General features: G+C 45.8%; 1 protein-coding gene across 1 annotated transcript in view; it reads left to right on the forward strand.

Moving 5' to 3' along the window:
- Nucleotides 1-280: 280 nt before the first annotated feature.
- The window catches only part of obscnb (obscurin, cytoskeletal calmodulin and titin-interacting RhoGEF b), a gene marked incomplete at its 5' end in the record, with an annotated part of 85,995 nt that continues 73,563 nt past the window's right edge, over nt 281-12,712 (forward strand). Inside the window, 9 exons of the mRNA XM_083653515.1 lie at nt 281-1,373; nt 4,068-4,337; nt 4,999-5,259; nt 5,819-6,124; nt 6,626-6,892; nt 10,139-10,245; nt 10,403-10,571; nt 11,924-12,199; nt 12,294-12,623. Coding sequence (XP_083509641.1) covers nt 281-1,373; nt 4,068-4,337; nt 4,999-5,259; nt 5,819-6,124; nt 6,626-6,892; nt 10,139-10,245; nt 10,403-10,571; nt 11,924-12,199; nt 12,294-12,623 — 3,079 coding nt within the window. The remainder of the gene's footprint in view (nt 1,374-4,067; nt 4,338-4,998; nt 5,260-5,818; nt 6,125-6,625; nt 6,893-10,138; nt 10,246-10,402; nt 10,572-11,923; nt 12,200-12,293; nt 12,624-12,712) is intronic.

Consider the following 12,712-nt stretch of genomic DNA (forward strand, 5'->3'; position numbering starts at 1 on the left):
ACTCCACCTGTATTGTAGTGGAGTTTGTCTTTCTTGAGCATTTGTTTTAGCCTATTTCTTTACCCAATGTTATATAGTCATAGGACCCATATTAGTATCGAATTATCTTTGTGTTAATTGTGTGTAAATTGGCAGTAGCTTTGTCACCTGTTAAATGCCAGCTGTGAAAAGCTGGCACCTGTGTGTGACACACCTCCAACGTAATTGCCTTCTATGTCCTTTAATTGCCGCCTGGTATTGTATTGAATCTTCCCTTCCTCTTTGAATATAGGAACAAATAATGGATCCCAACCTGTTTGGAGGAGTGCCCAGGTTTCTCACCCGGCCAAAGGCGTTCTCCGTGTGCGTGGGCAAGGATGCCAACCTGAGCTGCACCATCGTGGGCAACCCCACCCCGCTGGTCACCTGGGAGAAGGACAAGCTGAAGCTGATGTCTGGGGGCCGCTTCAAGACCGTGGAAGATGGAGATCTGTACCGCCTGACCATCTATGACCTGGCACTGGAGGACAGTGGCCAGTTCATATGCCGGGCCAAAAACAATGTCGGGGATGCTTATGCTGCTGTCACCCTCAAAGTGGCCCTGCCGGCGGAGATGGCGCAGAGGGCCCCGGTCTTCATGGTCAAGCCCACCTCTGCACGCGTGGGCCTGGGAGGCGATGTTGTTTTCCACTGCCGGGTCGCAGCCCACCCTGAGGCCAACTTTGACTGGGAGAAAGACGGCCGCTACCTGGGGGAGACTAACCGCATCAAGATCGTTTCCGACAGTGACAGCAGCTCCTTGAGGATCCAAAGTGTACGCAACCTGGACAGCGGCACCTACACCTGCAGGGCACAGAACTCGGTGGGCCGAGCGAACACCGCCGCGGCGCTTGTCGTGGACGTCCAGGACTCCCGCCACCTGGGTGCTGATAAGACCTCCCTCCTCTCTCACCTACAGAAGCGCAAAGAGGAGATGAGAGGAAAGGACATCTCCATCTATCGCACCGAAGACGGCAGCTCCTCCGTTTCTTCCTCCTCCTCCACCACAACCAAGATGACCGATGGTTTGAGTGCTCTGAGTCTGGAACATGACCTTCGGGCGTCTACGCTGGCAAAGCTGCCCAAAGGTGTCTTCACGCGCACCTGCACGGTGACGGAGGGAAAACACGCCAAACTCAGCTGCTTTGTGACCGGTCACCCCAAGCCCCAAATCATCTGGAGGAAGGATGGCTGCAACATCAGCGAGGGCCGCAGACATGCCATTTATGAGGACCAAGCTGAGAACTTCATCCTCAAGATCCTGTACTGCAAGCAGAATGATAATGGCCTCTACACTTGCAATGCAACCAACATGGCCGGGCAGACCTACAGTGCTGTGTTGGTGATTGTCAAAGGTAAGCATTGGAAAATGGTAGGCCTAAATCTGGTCTCGCTATGCACATCATCAGTGTTGTTTTAAGAAATGGTGGATGATAGGAAGATCTCTTGTCATCTGGGTGTTTTTTTGGTTACGTACATCTCACATAACAGTTCACAGGATATGCCACATCATGATAGCACAGTTAGTGTTTTATTGTGCCTTGAGAGAATCTTATCCAGTGGAGCATCAATAAATGTTTATAAGATATACTTGAATTAACAGCAACATCTATCAGCATACAATAAAACAATTTAAGAGCCTGACTTGCACAAATTTAGAGGCTGACCAGGCTGTCAGTGTTCTCAAAATCACTATACTTTATGAAGGTGAATCAAACTTCAACTGAACATAGCTGTATTTTTGACGCCTTGATATGTGCGTGGCTTTTCCACAACAAGGTTGAATTTTGGCTCATCCTATGAAGGGAGGGTGTTGTGTTGCGTTGCGTCTATTTTCTGCGGGTGATGAGTAGTTCACAGTTACTAAGATAGTCACTCACTTGCTGTAGCCGCTGGGCGCCACTGCTCTCGTGTCGCTCTCTCTGAGCAGATATTGGCCAAGGGTCGGAAGCGTAGAGTTATCAATGACAGCTGTAAATCTTGATCTTAATTTCATAGTGATGTCTGCGCCATTGATGTGCCTGGTCATTGTTGGTGCAAGAAAATAGAAACGTCAGATGCCCGCCTTCTGACTTGTTGTTTTGCAGGAAGCTTTGCAATGGAAAGGATTACACTCACACCCCTCTGCCCTTTAAATGTTGGTGTTCCCAGCAACTTCAGATCATTTGATAGCCCCTGTGTGCAGCCAGCACCTCTGTGAAAGGTCGGGCACGGTGACTCAGTGGTTAGCACTTAGCGCTGTTGCCTCACAGCGAGAAGGTCCCGGGTTCGAAACCCCATCTGCATGTTCTCCCCATGTTCGTGTGGGTTTCCTCCGGGTGCTCCGGTTTCCTCCCACCATCAAAGACATGTATGTTAGGGTTAATGCTCCTGTCAGTGCCCCTGTCACTGACCAAGGCACTGGCAAAAGAACTGGAGTTGGTCCCCGGGCGCTGCACTGTGGCTGCCCACTGCTCCTAGTTCTAGGAAGGTTCCTAGTAGAGGATGGGTCAAACGCAGAGGATGAATTTCCCCATGGGGATAAATAAAGGATAACTAACTTAACATAGACCACAACTATGAAAGGTACACAAATCATATCTAAAGTATTGATTATTATGGTTACTCCACAGTGTCTACACATCAACACTTATTATCTTTAATGCTAATGGAGAGAATTAATATGTTTTAAGCGCTGCTGATATTTGTGTATGTATGTTGTCAAAGCCTTGGACTAGATCACAAGCCAAATCCCTGTTCTGGAGCCATACTATATTTGACATACTTCGATCCTCTCTAGTGTATGACCAGTCATTTTGCACAACTTGATATTCTCCAAGTAAGAATATTCAATTGACAAATTCCTCACAAGATCCAAGAGAGTGTAAATGTTGAGAGTGCCTAGTTTTACTTTATGTGAATACTTTGAATGATTTACTGAACCCAGGAGACATGTCCAATAACTCAGATTGGAGTGCCACACGTTGATGAACAACAACACTGCCAAACTGTTGGCTTGGATCCAGAGTATTAGCTTACAGTGTGATGATGGACACATTATGCAGTTGTAATCCATGTTTGTAGTATTGAAGTGGTGTACATTACAGTACAATAAGACAATTGACAACACAAGCAGTAGAGGAAATGTACAAGATTTACGTTGCATTCTCCATTGAAATACTGTAGTGTGTGTTCTAGGAGCATAAGTGTTCACATCTTAAGCTTTACAGTCTATTGACATAACCTACATTTTTTTTAGCTGCGACCACAGCAGCTCTATAAGTCACTCTGTCGGTTGGCCGGTCGGGAAAAAAAAAGTTCACCCCCCCTTTGGCGGCCACAGTTTTCGCCCTAGGAGGCTGAAATTTAGCATCGAGGTCAAGTGTGTGTGTGTGTGTGTGTGTGTGTGTGTGTGTTTGTGTTCATGCCAATTGACTAAAAGGGGGACGTTGAGGAGGGGGGGGGGATTTTGAAATGCAGGGTGGCAGAGGCAGGTGGTTGAACTTTGGCATGGGGGGGGGGTCAAGTGTGTGTGTGTAAAGGTGTGTGTTTGTGTTCATGCCAATTGGCTAAAAAAGGGGGGCAAATTTCAACATGCAGGGTGATAGAGGCAGAGTTACTGTAGGGTGGGCTTTTTGGAAATTCGCATAATGTGGTCACATCTATTGCGACTTGTATACACTACCAGTCAAACACATTTTCTTTATTTTTATTTGGACTATTTTCCATATTTAAGAGTAATAGTAAAGACATCAAAACTAGGGAATAACGCAAATGGAATTATGCAGTGATAAATACAATAAACAATCTTATGTTTTAGATCATTTAAAGTAGCCAACCTTTGCCTTGATGGAAAGGCAAAGGTTTTGGAAAGAAATTCATACATAGTCTCAACTTCGCTATTTATATTTGTCTTAAAAAATCAAGCCTTTAAGCAGAAGCCTTCAGGTCAAAATGGCTTTAAGATAATGCAATCAGGTTTGGCTGGTATTGTATATGAAGTACATAATGTGAACAATTTATGCTTAACTTTAACCTAATGAAGGTTCTGTGGTCCTCCATTGTGTCAGAGCCTAAGGTGCCATTCAGGAGGAAGCTGCAAGATGTGGAGGTCCAGGAGAAGGCTTCAGCCACGCTGATGTGTGAGGTGCCTGTGCCTGCCACCCACGCCAACTGGTTCATGGAGGAGACACGGCTGGAGCAAAGTATCAAGTACCGCATGGAGGAAGAGGGCACCCTGCGCCGCCTCACCATCAACAACGTCACCACCAACGATGATGCTGTTTACATCTGTGAGATGAAGGAGGGCAGTCGCACCGTGGCCGAGCTCACTGTACTGGGTACGAAGGAGGCGTGTCTATGGAGCTGCAACCATTCATCGATTAGTCAACTGACAGAAAATTAATCAGCAATTATTTTGATATTCGATTAATCACTTGGAGTAATTTTTTTAAGGAAAAGAAATCTACATTCTCTGATTCCAGCTTCTTAAGTGTGAATATCTTCTGGTTTCTTTACTCCTCTATGACAGTAAACTGCATATCTTTGGGTTGCAGACAAAACAAGACATTTGAGGATCTCATCCTGGGCTTTAGGAAACACTGAATGACATTTTATAGACCAAACAACTAATCAATTAATCAAGAAAATAATTGACAGATTAATCGATAATGAAAATCATCGTTAGTTGCAGCCCTACGTGCTTTTGTTTCTCTCTCTACTCCTTGTTCTTGGTTTGATATTGTGTGCAAGCATCACAATGTTTTCACCTCAGTAGACTTAATGTGCCATTATTAAAATTAATTATTATACTAAAATACTGCCAAACATTGAAAATATACAATGGAATCCATTTCATTCCTCATCCCTGGCAACTTCCCTCTGCCCTCAAATGTCTTTGCTCCCCACTTTGGCAGCATTTATACTTTTCCAGTGCATCTACATGTAGGCTATTGAATGGTGTTTTTCTTTGACTAATGCCTGCATCTCTTTGTATCCCAGGCAACATTACCAAGAAGCTTCCCAGGAGGACCGTTGTTCCCATCAGTGACACTGTCATCTTCTGTGTGGAGCTGGAGCAGCCGTGCCCAGATGCCTACTGGACCCGCAACGGCGAGAAGCTGAAGCAGGACTCCCGGGTTGCCATGGCCTGCGTGCTCAGACAGTACACACTCACCATCAGAGAGTGCCAGGCAGATGACTCCGGAGAAGTGGCCTTTGTGGCTGGAGACTGCAAGACCTCCACCCGATTCTCTGTCACTGGTGAGGAGACCTGGGTCAAAGGTCAAATACTATTTAGAAATATACAGAATTTACTCTATTGCAATAGCATATGGACAGGGTTTACAGAATCAGCACAATTCAGATAGTGTCAGGTAAGTTTTCAATCACAGAAAACTATACAAACTGACTTAATACTTTTTGATCAATCAATCAATCAATCAATCAGTCAGTCAATCAATCAATCAATCAATCAATCAATCAATCAATCGTTATTTATAGTATCTTTCATGCAAGATTGCAATACAAAGTGCAACAAATAAAATAAAATAAAGTAAAAAAAGATAGAATATATGAAAAGGAAATAAAAAGTAATAAATTTGGGATTATTGTAAAACTAAAAGTGGTGTTTATCTGAACTTTCTTCTGTATTTATGCATTATGCAGCACCATCTGGCACCTAGGATAAAACAAACTATAAAATATAATGTATACGGGTGATGATACATGCTTCTCTGTGAAATGTCTGTCTCATTTACTATCATAACTCCATACTAATGTGATCAGACAAAAAGCATGACCATCACTCCTTCTGCTCCAGCTGCAAGAAAGCATCCTCCCGATCCCCCAGTGGATCCTGTGGTGTTGAATAAGACGGACTCGTCCATCACCTTTCAGTGGTGTCCTCCTGACAGCGACCGCCCCGTGCCCATCAAGAGCTACGTCATGGACAGGAGGAAGGTGGGCACTCAGACATGGATGAGGTGCAACGCTGAGGAAACCGTTGTCTCAACGCAGGTGACTATCAGTAACTTCACTGAAGAGGCCAGCTACCAGTTCCGCATCTCTGCTATCAACGACTTTGGCCAGAGTCCCTACTTGGAGGTGCCTGGAAGCTTCTACCTCGGTAAGGCCGCTGCCGCTGTGCATTCCTCACTCTTCACTAACAATGCTGTTGTTGACTGTGAGAATATTGAGTGCCAGGGTTCCCATGGCTCCTTGAAATCCTTGAAACTTTGTGGATTTGAGGGCAGGGGGGCAATCAAGGCCTTGAAAGCCTTTTTGAGCATAGACATAAATAGACATGGGTCTTTGATAGTGCTTGAATTTATATATTTTGTGCAAGAATATACATTTATCCATCACTGTAACACAGCACAGAGAAGTGTTTGTATTCAAGTCTCTTTCTCTTTTTGTTGTCTGTGAGCTTCTGTAAAGCCTGCTATTTCTTATAAAATATTCAGTGTTGTAACAGTAATTAACCTAGATCCGTGTCTCAAACTATGCCATGCTGGGTCCTTGAATTTGAGGGAATTGGGCCTGGAAAGTCCACGAAAAGTTGATGTTTAAGAGGTGTGGGAACCCTGAACAGTACATATCGAGATGCCTTTCCTCATGTCTCCTTCAGAACCCTCAGCAGAAATGAGGAAGGGCCTGATGAACAGTACAGTGTTCTGTGGCGAGGAGGCCTCTCTCTGCGTGGAACTGTCCGCTGTTTGTTCCGGCTTCTGGTCGCTGAACGGCCGCCTCCTGCGCAGCGGGGCAGAGTACCTCATCACCAGGTCCAAGAACACACACACCCTGGTGATCCGCCTGGTGTCCGTGGAGATGAACGGAGTTGAAGTCAAGTTTGTGGGCGGAGGCTCGGAGACCAGATGCACCTTAAGCGTGACGGGTAATGCTCCTGACCCCAGACAATTAGACCACCAACAGAGAGAAACACTCTAAATCCCTTTGATAGCATTTATTTACTTTGATGTGGTGACCCATTTATATTAACAACAATAATAATAACAACAATAACAACAATATTCATCCTTACCATTGCTTTTAATTAACTCATTGAGTGCCAATGACGACAATCGTCATCAATTCGAATACTAACGTAGAGTGCCAATGACGACGATTGTCGTCAATTGCGTTTTTTGACGGTGGGACGTGGATCAAAGCCAGATCCATCTCCTGTAAAATTTTGGGGCATGTTGAATGTGTATAACCTATTTTACCGACCCATTAGGTGGCGACAGTGCTCTCCAGATTAGAGAAAGTTGAGTAAAAAACAGAGAAGAAGTCGTTATGGAAACGGAAACGGCATCGGTATGCATCGATATGCATGAAGCATAACGTTAGCTGTGCCTGTGAACAGCAGTCAATCTGCTGCCACAATTGAGCCCCTCCGTCTCCGCTGCGATAGCCCCTCCATATGATTTAGTTGCCGACACCAGCGTCTTTCTGAAAAGTTACATTATTCTCAGCTGGGAGCCGGCGACACGCTGTGAAAAAGCAGGGTGCAGCGCACTTTTCAGTGCAGAGCAAACGCAGAGCAAACGCAGCAGAGCCACCAGAGACACTCCCACGGAGGAGGAGGAGGGGGGTGGGGCACGCAGGGCAGCATACAACCATTGACAGTAATCACAGACCCAGACAGCAGGCTCGATGGACAGAGACAGGCAAACAAGCTAGAATATCTGATGCCCACCAGCAGTAAATCAAGACCAGCAAGAAGGTGTAGGGTCTGCGCACGCAGGGGCCAGCGCTGCTGGTTGCAGCTAAAAAATATTATTTGGCCAAACAAAATTCCTTTGTTTTCACTGTTTTATTGAAGGAAATTATTTTTGAGGTGTCACATCAGAAAATATTAGCTTCAGAGTCAGTGAATGTGCTTGAAATGCTTCATTTCACAAAAGGCTGAATATCTCAGCTTCTAATTTGAAACGTCTCTTTTTGCTCAAAACAAGTGAGGTCTCTAGACCATAGTTCAAGCAGAAGGCCATTCGTGCATAATCTAATCCGATCACCCCTGACGTCAATCAAGTTCTAGTATGACGTGGTCAGTCAAAGTCTTAGTATGACGTCCGTAATGACGTCAGATATGACGTCAGTTAATTCTCATATATATAGCAAGGGTTCTACGTCACCTCTCTCTCTCTGGCCGATCATAACAGCAGCAGCTTCACAGCAGTCCATCTCCCTTGAGCCCTCCTCCGGAGCGTTGTTTTGCACCATATCCGGAGACCGAATCAGCACCCTCAAGCCTTCTCTACCCGTGGAAATCCAACGCAGATATTCCCCGCATATTCCTCAACGCTTCCCACTCCATTCCCGGCATGTCGAGCTCCGAGCCAGAGCAGTCCATGGACAGCGACAGCAGCTCAGCCAACGAGACCCCGTTCCAGATCGGCCACGGTGCGTTCTTGCTTTCCGAGACGTCTGATGAAGACGTTGGCGAAGCGGCCGGACCACAGGCCGCCAACGCAGCCACGATGAAAAGGCCCGGCGCGCGTTCCCGTGGCACGGGGCGCGCCACTGCGACGGCCCTTGGAAGGAAAGCAGATGACGAAGTGCCGCGTGCGCCCGGTCGCCCAAGAACGCGTGCGAGCGTGCCAGAGGGGGAGGCCGCTCGGCGTGGACGTGCGAGAGGCCGCGGACGAAGATCAGCAGAGGCAGCCGCTCCGAGAGCGGGGAGACGCCGGGGAAATACAGGCCGTGGGGCCACCGCGAGACGCCATGTCCTTCCTGGCCGCACTGACCTCCAGGCCGCCGCCCCGGAAGCGGAAACGGCACCATTCGCAGCTCCGCCGAGCCGACAGGGGTCGTCAAGAGCCATTCTGCTGTCCCTGCTAGATGCTAGCAGATCAGTGGATGCTCGTCTGAGGGCCCTGGAAACTCCCCCCCCCTTTCCCCCCACGTTCGCCACAGCCCAGCCAGTGCAGCAGCCGATGGGGAGAGAGAGAGTCGAGAGAGAGAGTCAGGGTCAGTCAGAAGGCCAAGTCGTGCGGCGCGCAAGGCCCGACCGAGCTGGGAAGCGCCAGCCGCAACGCAAGTAGGGGGGTCAAGATCGAAGGCCCGACCGAGTTGGGAAGCGCCAGCCGCAAGTAGCCATAAGTCGTTAAAAGGTCGAAGGCCAGAAAAGTACAATCAACTACCGGTGCCCGCAGATCTCAATTAACCTCCGGTAATCAGATCTTCCTTTTGGGGGATCTCCTAGCCTAAGCAGATGCCCTCCTCTTGCCTCAAGAGCAGCGCCACTGGCTAATGGAGTCATGCGCCAAAGCATTTGCCATGCATGCCGATTGCTAAATAAAGTTTGTTAAATCCTACGAACTGGCCTCTCATGATTGAAGTGAGGTCTCTAGACCATAGTTCAAGCAGAAGGCCATTCGTGCATAATCTAATCCGATCACCCCTGACGTCAATCAAGTTCTAGTATGACGTGGTCAGTCAAAGTCTTAGTATGACGTCCGTAATGACGTCAGATATGACGTCAGTTAATTCTCATATATATAGCAAGGGTTCTACGTCACCTCTCTCTCTCTGGCCGATCATAACAGCAGCAGCTTCACAGCAGTCCATCTCCCTTAAGCCCTCCTCCGGAGCGTTGTTTTGCCCCACCCACCTCCCCAGTCCGCCACCAACGAGTCGTGACTCCTGATCCCCCACGGGGGGGGGGGATCTCCTAGCCTAAGCAGATGCCCTCCTCTTGCCTCAAGAGCAGCGCCACTGGCTAATGGAGTCATGCGCCAAAGCATTTGCCATGCATGCCGATTGCTAAATAAAGTTTGTTAAATCCTACGAACTGGCCTCTCATGATTGAACCTATCTTCTCCGGCTGATAACTAAAGAACGGAAAATGGTATCAATAAACTTTTTTTTGGTGATGATACAATAGAGTCTCCTTGTTCTTTGTGCGTGTTCGGTGTTTACATAGTAATATCACACAATGTTCTGTGGGCCTCGAGAAATCACTGAAAACGCTCTGAAACTCTGGCACTGGGAGCGTCCGTTCTCCAAAAGTGGCTGGCACTCAATGAGTTAAGGGACATTGGCTGATTACGGGAAGGCAAATTAGAATCCATTGACATGTTTTTTGTTGTGAGAAGCAAGTCTCTAATACCCACTTATTTGACACCTCTATTTGCAGCCCCTCCTGTTAGGTTCACCAGTAAGTCAGATCAGATGGAGGTGGTGACCTGCAGTGCCCAAGCCACTGCCCAGCTGACCACTGAGGTGTCTGATTACGATGCACAGGTGTGTGATGGGAAAACACCTCGTATCCAGTTTTGTCTTTTTCCGTCAGCTTCAGCAAAATGTGTTCAGTTAATATGCCTTTAACGGCACCGATAGCATGCCTATTTTATTATTATTATTATTATTATTATTATTATTATTTTCTCTGTTTCTTCAGGTGGTTTGGATGAGAAATGGCCGAGAGGTAAAAGTGGGGAAGAAGTATGAGTATGTGATTGTAGACCGCAAGAGGATCCTGATGGTGCACAATGTTACAGACGAGGACGTGGGCGTCTATGAGTGTGTTTTGGATGCTGACAGAATGTCCCTGCAACTCACTCTTAAAGGTACACTCAATCCAAATCCGTCACACTCGAACTTTCACATGTGTTTACCTCCATGCTGGGCAAAATCAACAATCTATCGGCCATGGATTACATTTGAAAATGTGTTCTGCTTACCATTATCGAGTGCCAAAGTCACGCCCTCTTCCGGGTTCGGCAGGGGACCCAAGAGATTTCATTCCCCATTAATTTATCCATAGATGTTTTACTTGGTCAAACCAAAAGATTCAGCCATCTATCTATCTATCTATCTATCTATCTATCTATCTATCTATCTATCTATCTATCTATCTATCTATCTATCTATCTATATATACCTATATCTATCTATCTATCTCTCTCTCTATCTATCTCTCTATCTATTTATCTATCTATCCATCTATCTATCTATCTATCTATCTATCTATCAATCTATCTACTAGATAGATAGATAGATAGGTACTGTAGATAGTATCTATCTATCTATCTATCTATCTATCTATCTATCTATCTATCTATCTATCTATCTATCTATCTATCTATCTATCTATCTATCTATCTATCTACTTTATCTATCTATCTATCTATCTATCTTTTATGCATATTTTTTATTTTTGGTCCAAATTAAATGTTTGATGGTCTCTCTTCAGAATATAGCTGAATCGCTTGGTTTGACCAAGTATAACTCTTTATAAAGATTTTATGAAATGTCTATGAAAAAATGAATGGGGAATGAAATCTCTTTGGTTCCATGCCCAACATGGAAGAGGTTGTGACTTTGGTACTCTATTGTTATTTTACTTTTTACTAAACATCACGTGCACCTCATGTGCAGTGCGACATGATTGGACAAAGGGAATGGGGCGTGTAACACACCTCGTGCCCAATCTGTAGCTTGCATAACGCAGACTGCCTCTCTGGCACCACGTGACACAGGAACATGACCTGCTCTGATGGCTGCGAGCAGGTGCTCATGAGCCATCAGACAAGAGGAAAGAACTCTCTGTCATCATGTAATCAACTCCAGTATGACAGTATGACTCTTTCCCTCCCGTGTCATGCACTTCCCATGCATGAATAGATAGCAAACTTTAGAAAATTAAATTATAGCTATTTTCAAAGTGATTAATAGGCAATATCACACAAATCTCTCTCAGTCACAAATATTTCACCTGCACTAGACTCTAGTTTATTTATTTAATCAAATGTGTATTCCATCAGTCAAGTAGTCGTCATGGGGTCTTCACAAAACATATTCTACAGCTATAAAATATATATGTTATAAAAAGCAATTCTACATTGTTATTACCGTACATAGAAAATGTATTAAACAAGTAATTTAACATGGACTTAATTTCCATCTTTTTCTCTCCAAGATGAACCTGCCAAGTTTCTGAACAAGGCCAGAGGTACCATGGGAATGACATCGTCCCTCAAAGGAGACCTTGAGCTGAGCTGCGAGGTGTCTCCTGCCAGCGGGGTCGTCGTGTGGAAGAAAGATCAGGTGGAGGTCACTGAGGACCAAAGAACTTCTATGATCTCTAAAGGGACTCAAAGGAAACTCGTCATCAAGGGTGCCAAGAAAAGTGACGAAGGACACTACTCCTGTGAGACGGCAGCGGACAAAGTCACATTCCAGGTCAAGATAAAAGGTAAGACTATGATGCGTTTGCGTGACATCATGGAATGGTACTTCACTTTTGTCCATCACAGATCTTATGATATGTATGAACCTACATTTTTCAGAAACAGAAACCAAGAAACCCACAGAAACAGAAACCAAGAAACCCACGGAAACCAAAGCGCTAGCTGCCTTCTCCAACAAGGAGTCAGTCCAGAAGGAGGTTAAAGCTACCCTCTCCCAGAAAGCCACTCTCAGTTGTGACGTTTCTGATGGCAAGACAGAGGTGAAATGGTACAAAGATGGAAAACTGTTGATATCCAGCAAGATGATCTACTCAGAGACCAAAGGCAACACTCGTCAGCTGGTGATTGAAAAGGTGGAGAGGAACGATGCTGGAGAATATATGTGTGAAGCTGGAGGGGAGAAGCTGGTCTTTAAGATACTCGTGTCAGGTAGGTCTGATCAATTGATCAACTACTGTAAATGGGTATAATTATGCCTGTGTTTGGCTTCGGATGCTGGAGAGGCTATAAAGGTGCTA

The sequence above is a fragment of the Poromitra crassiceps genome (assembly GCF_964638095.1).
Source record: "Poromitra crassiceps genome assembly, chromosome: 17".
Classification (NCBI taxonomy): domain Eukaryota; kingdom Metazoa; phylum Chordata; class Actinopteri; order Beryciformes; family Melamphaidae; genus Poromitra; species Poromitra crassiceps.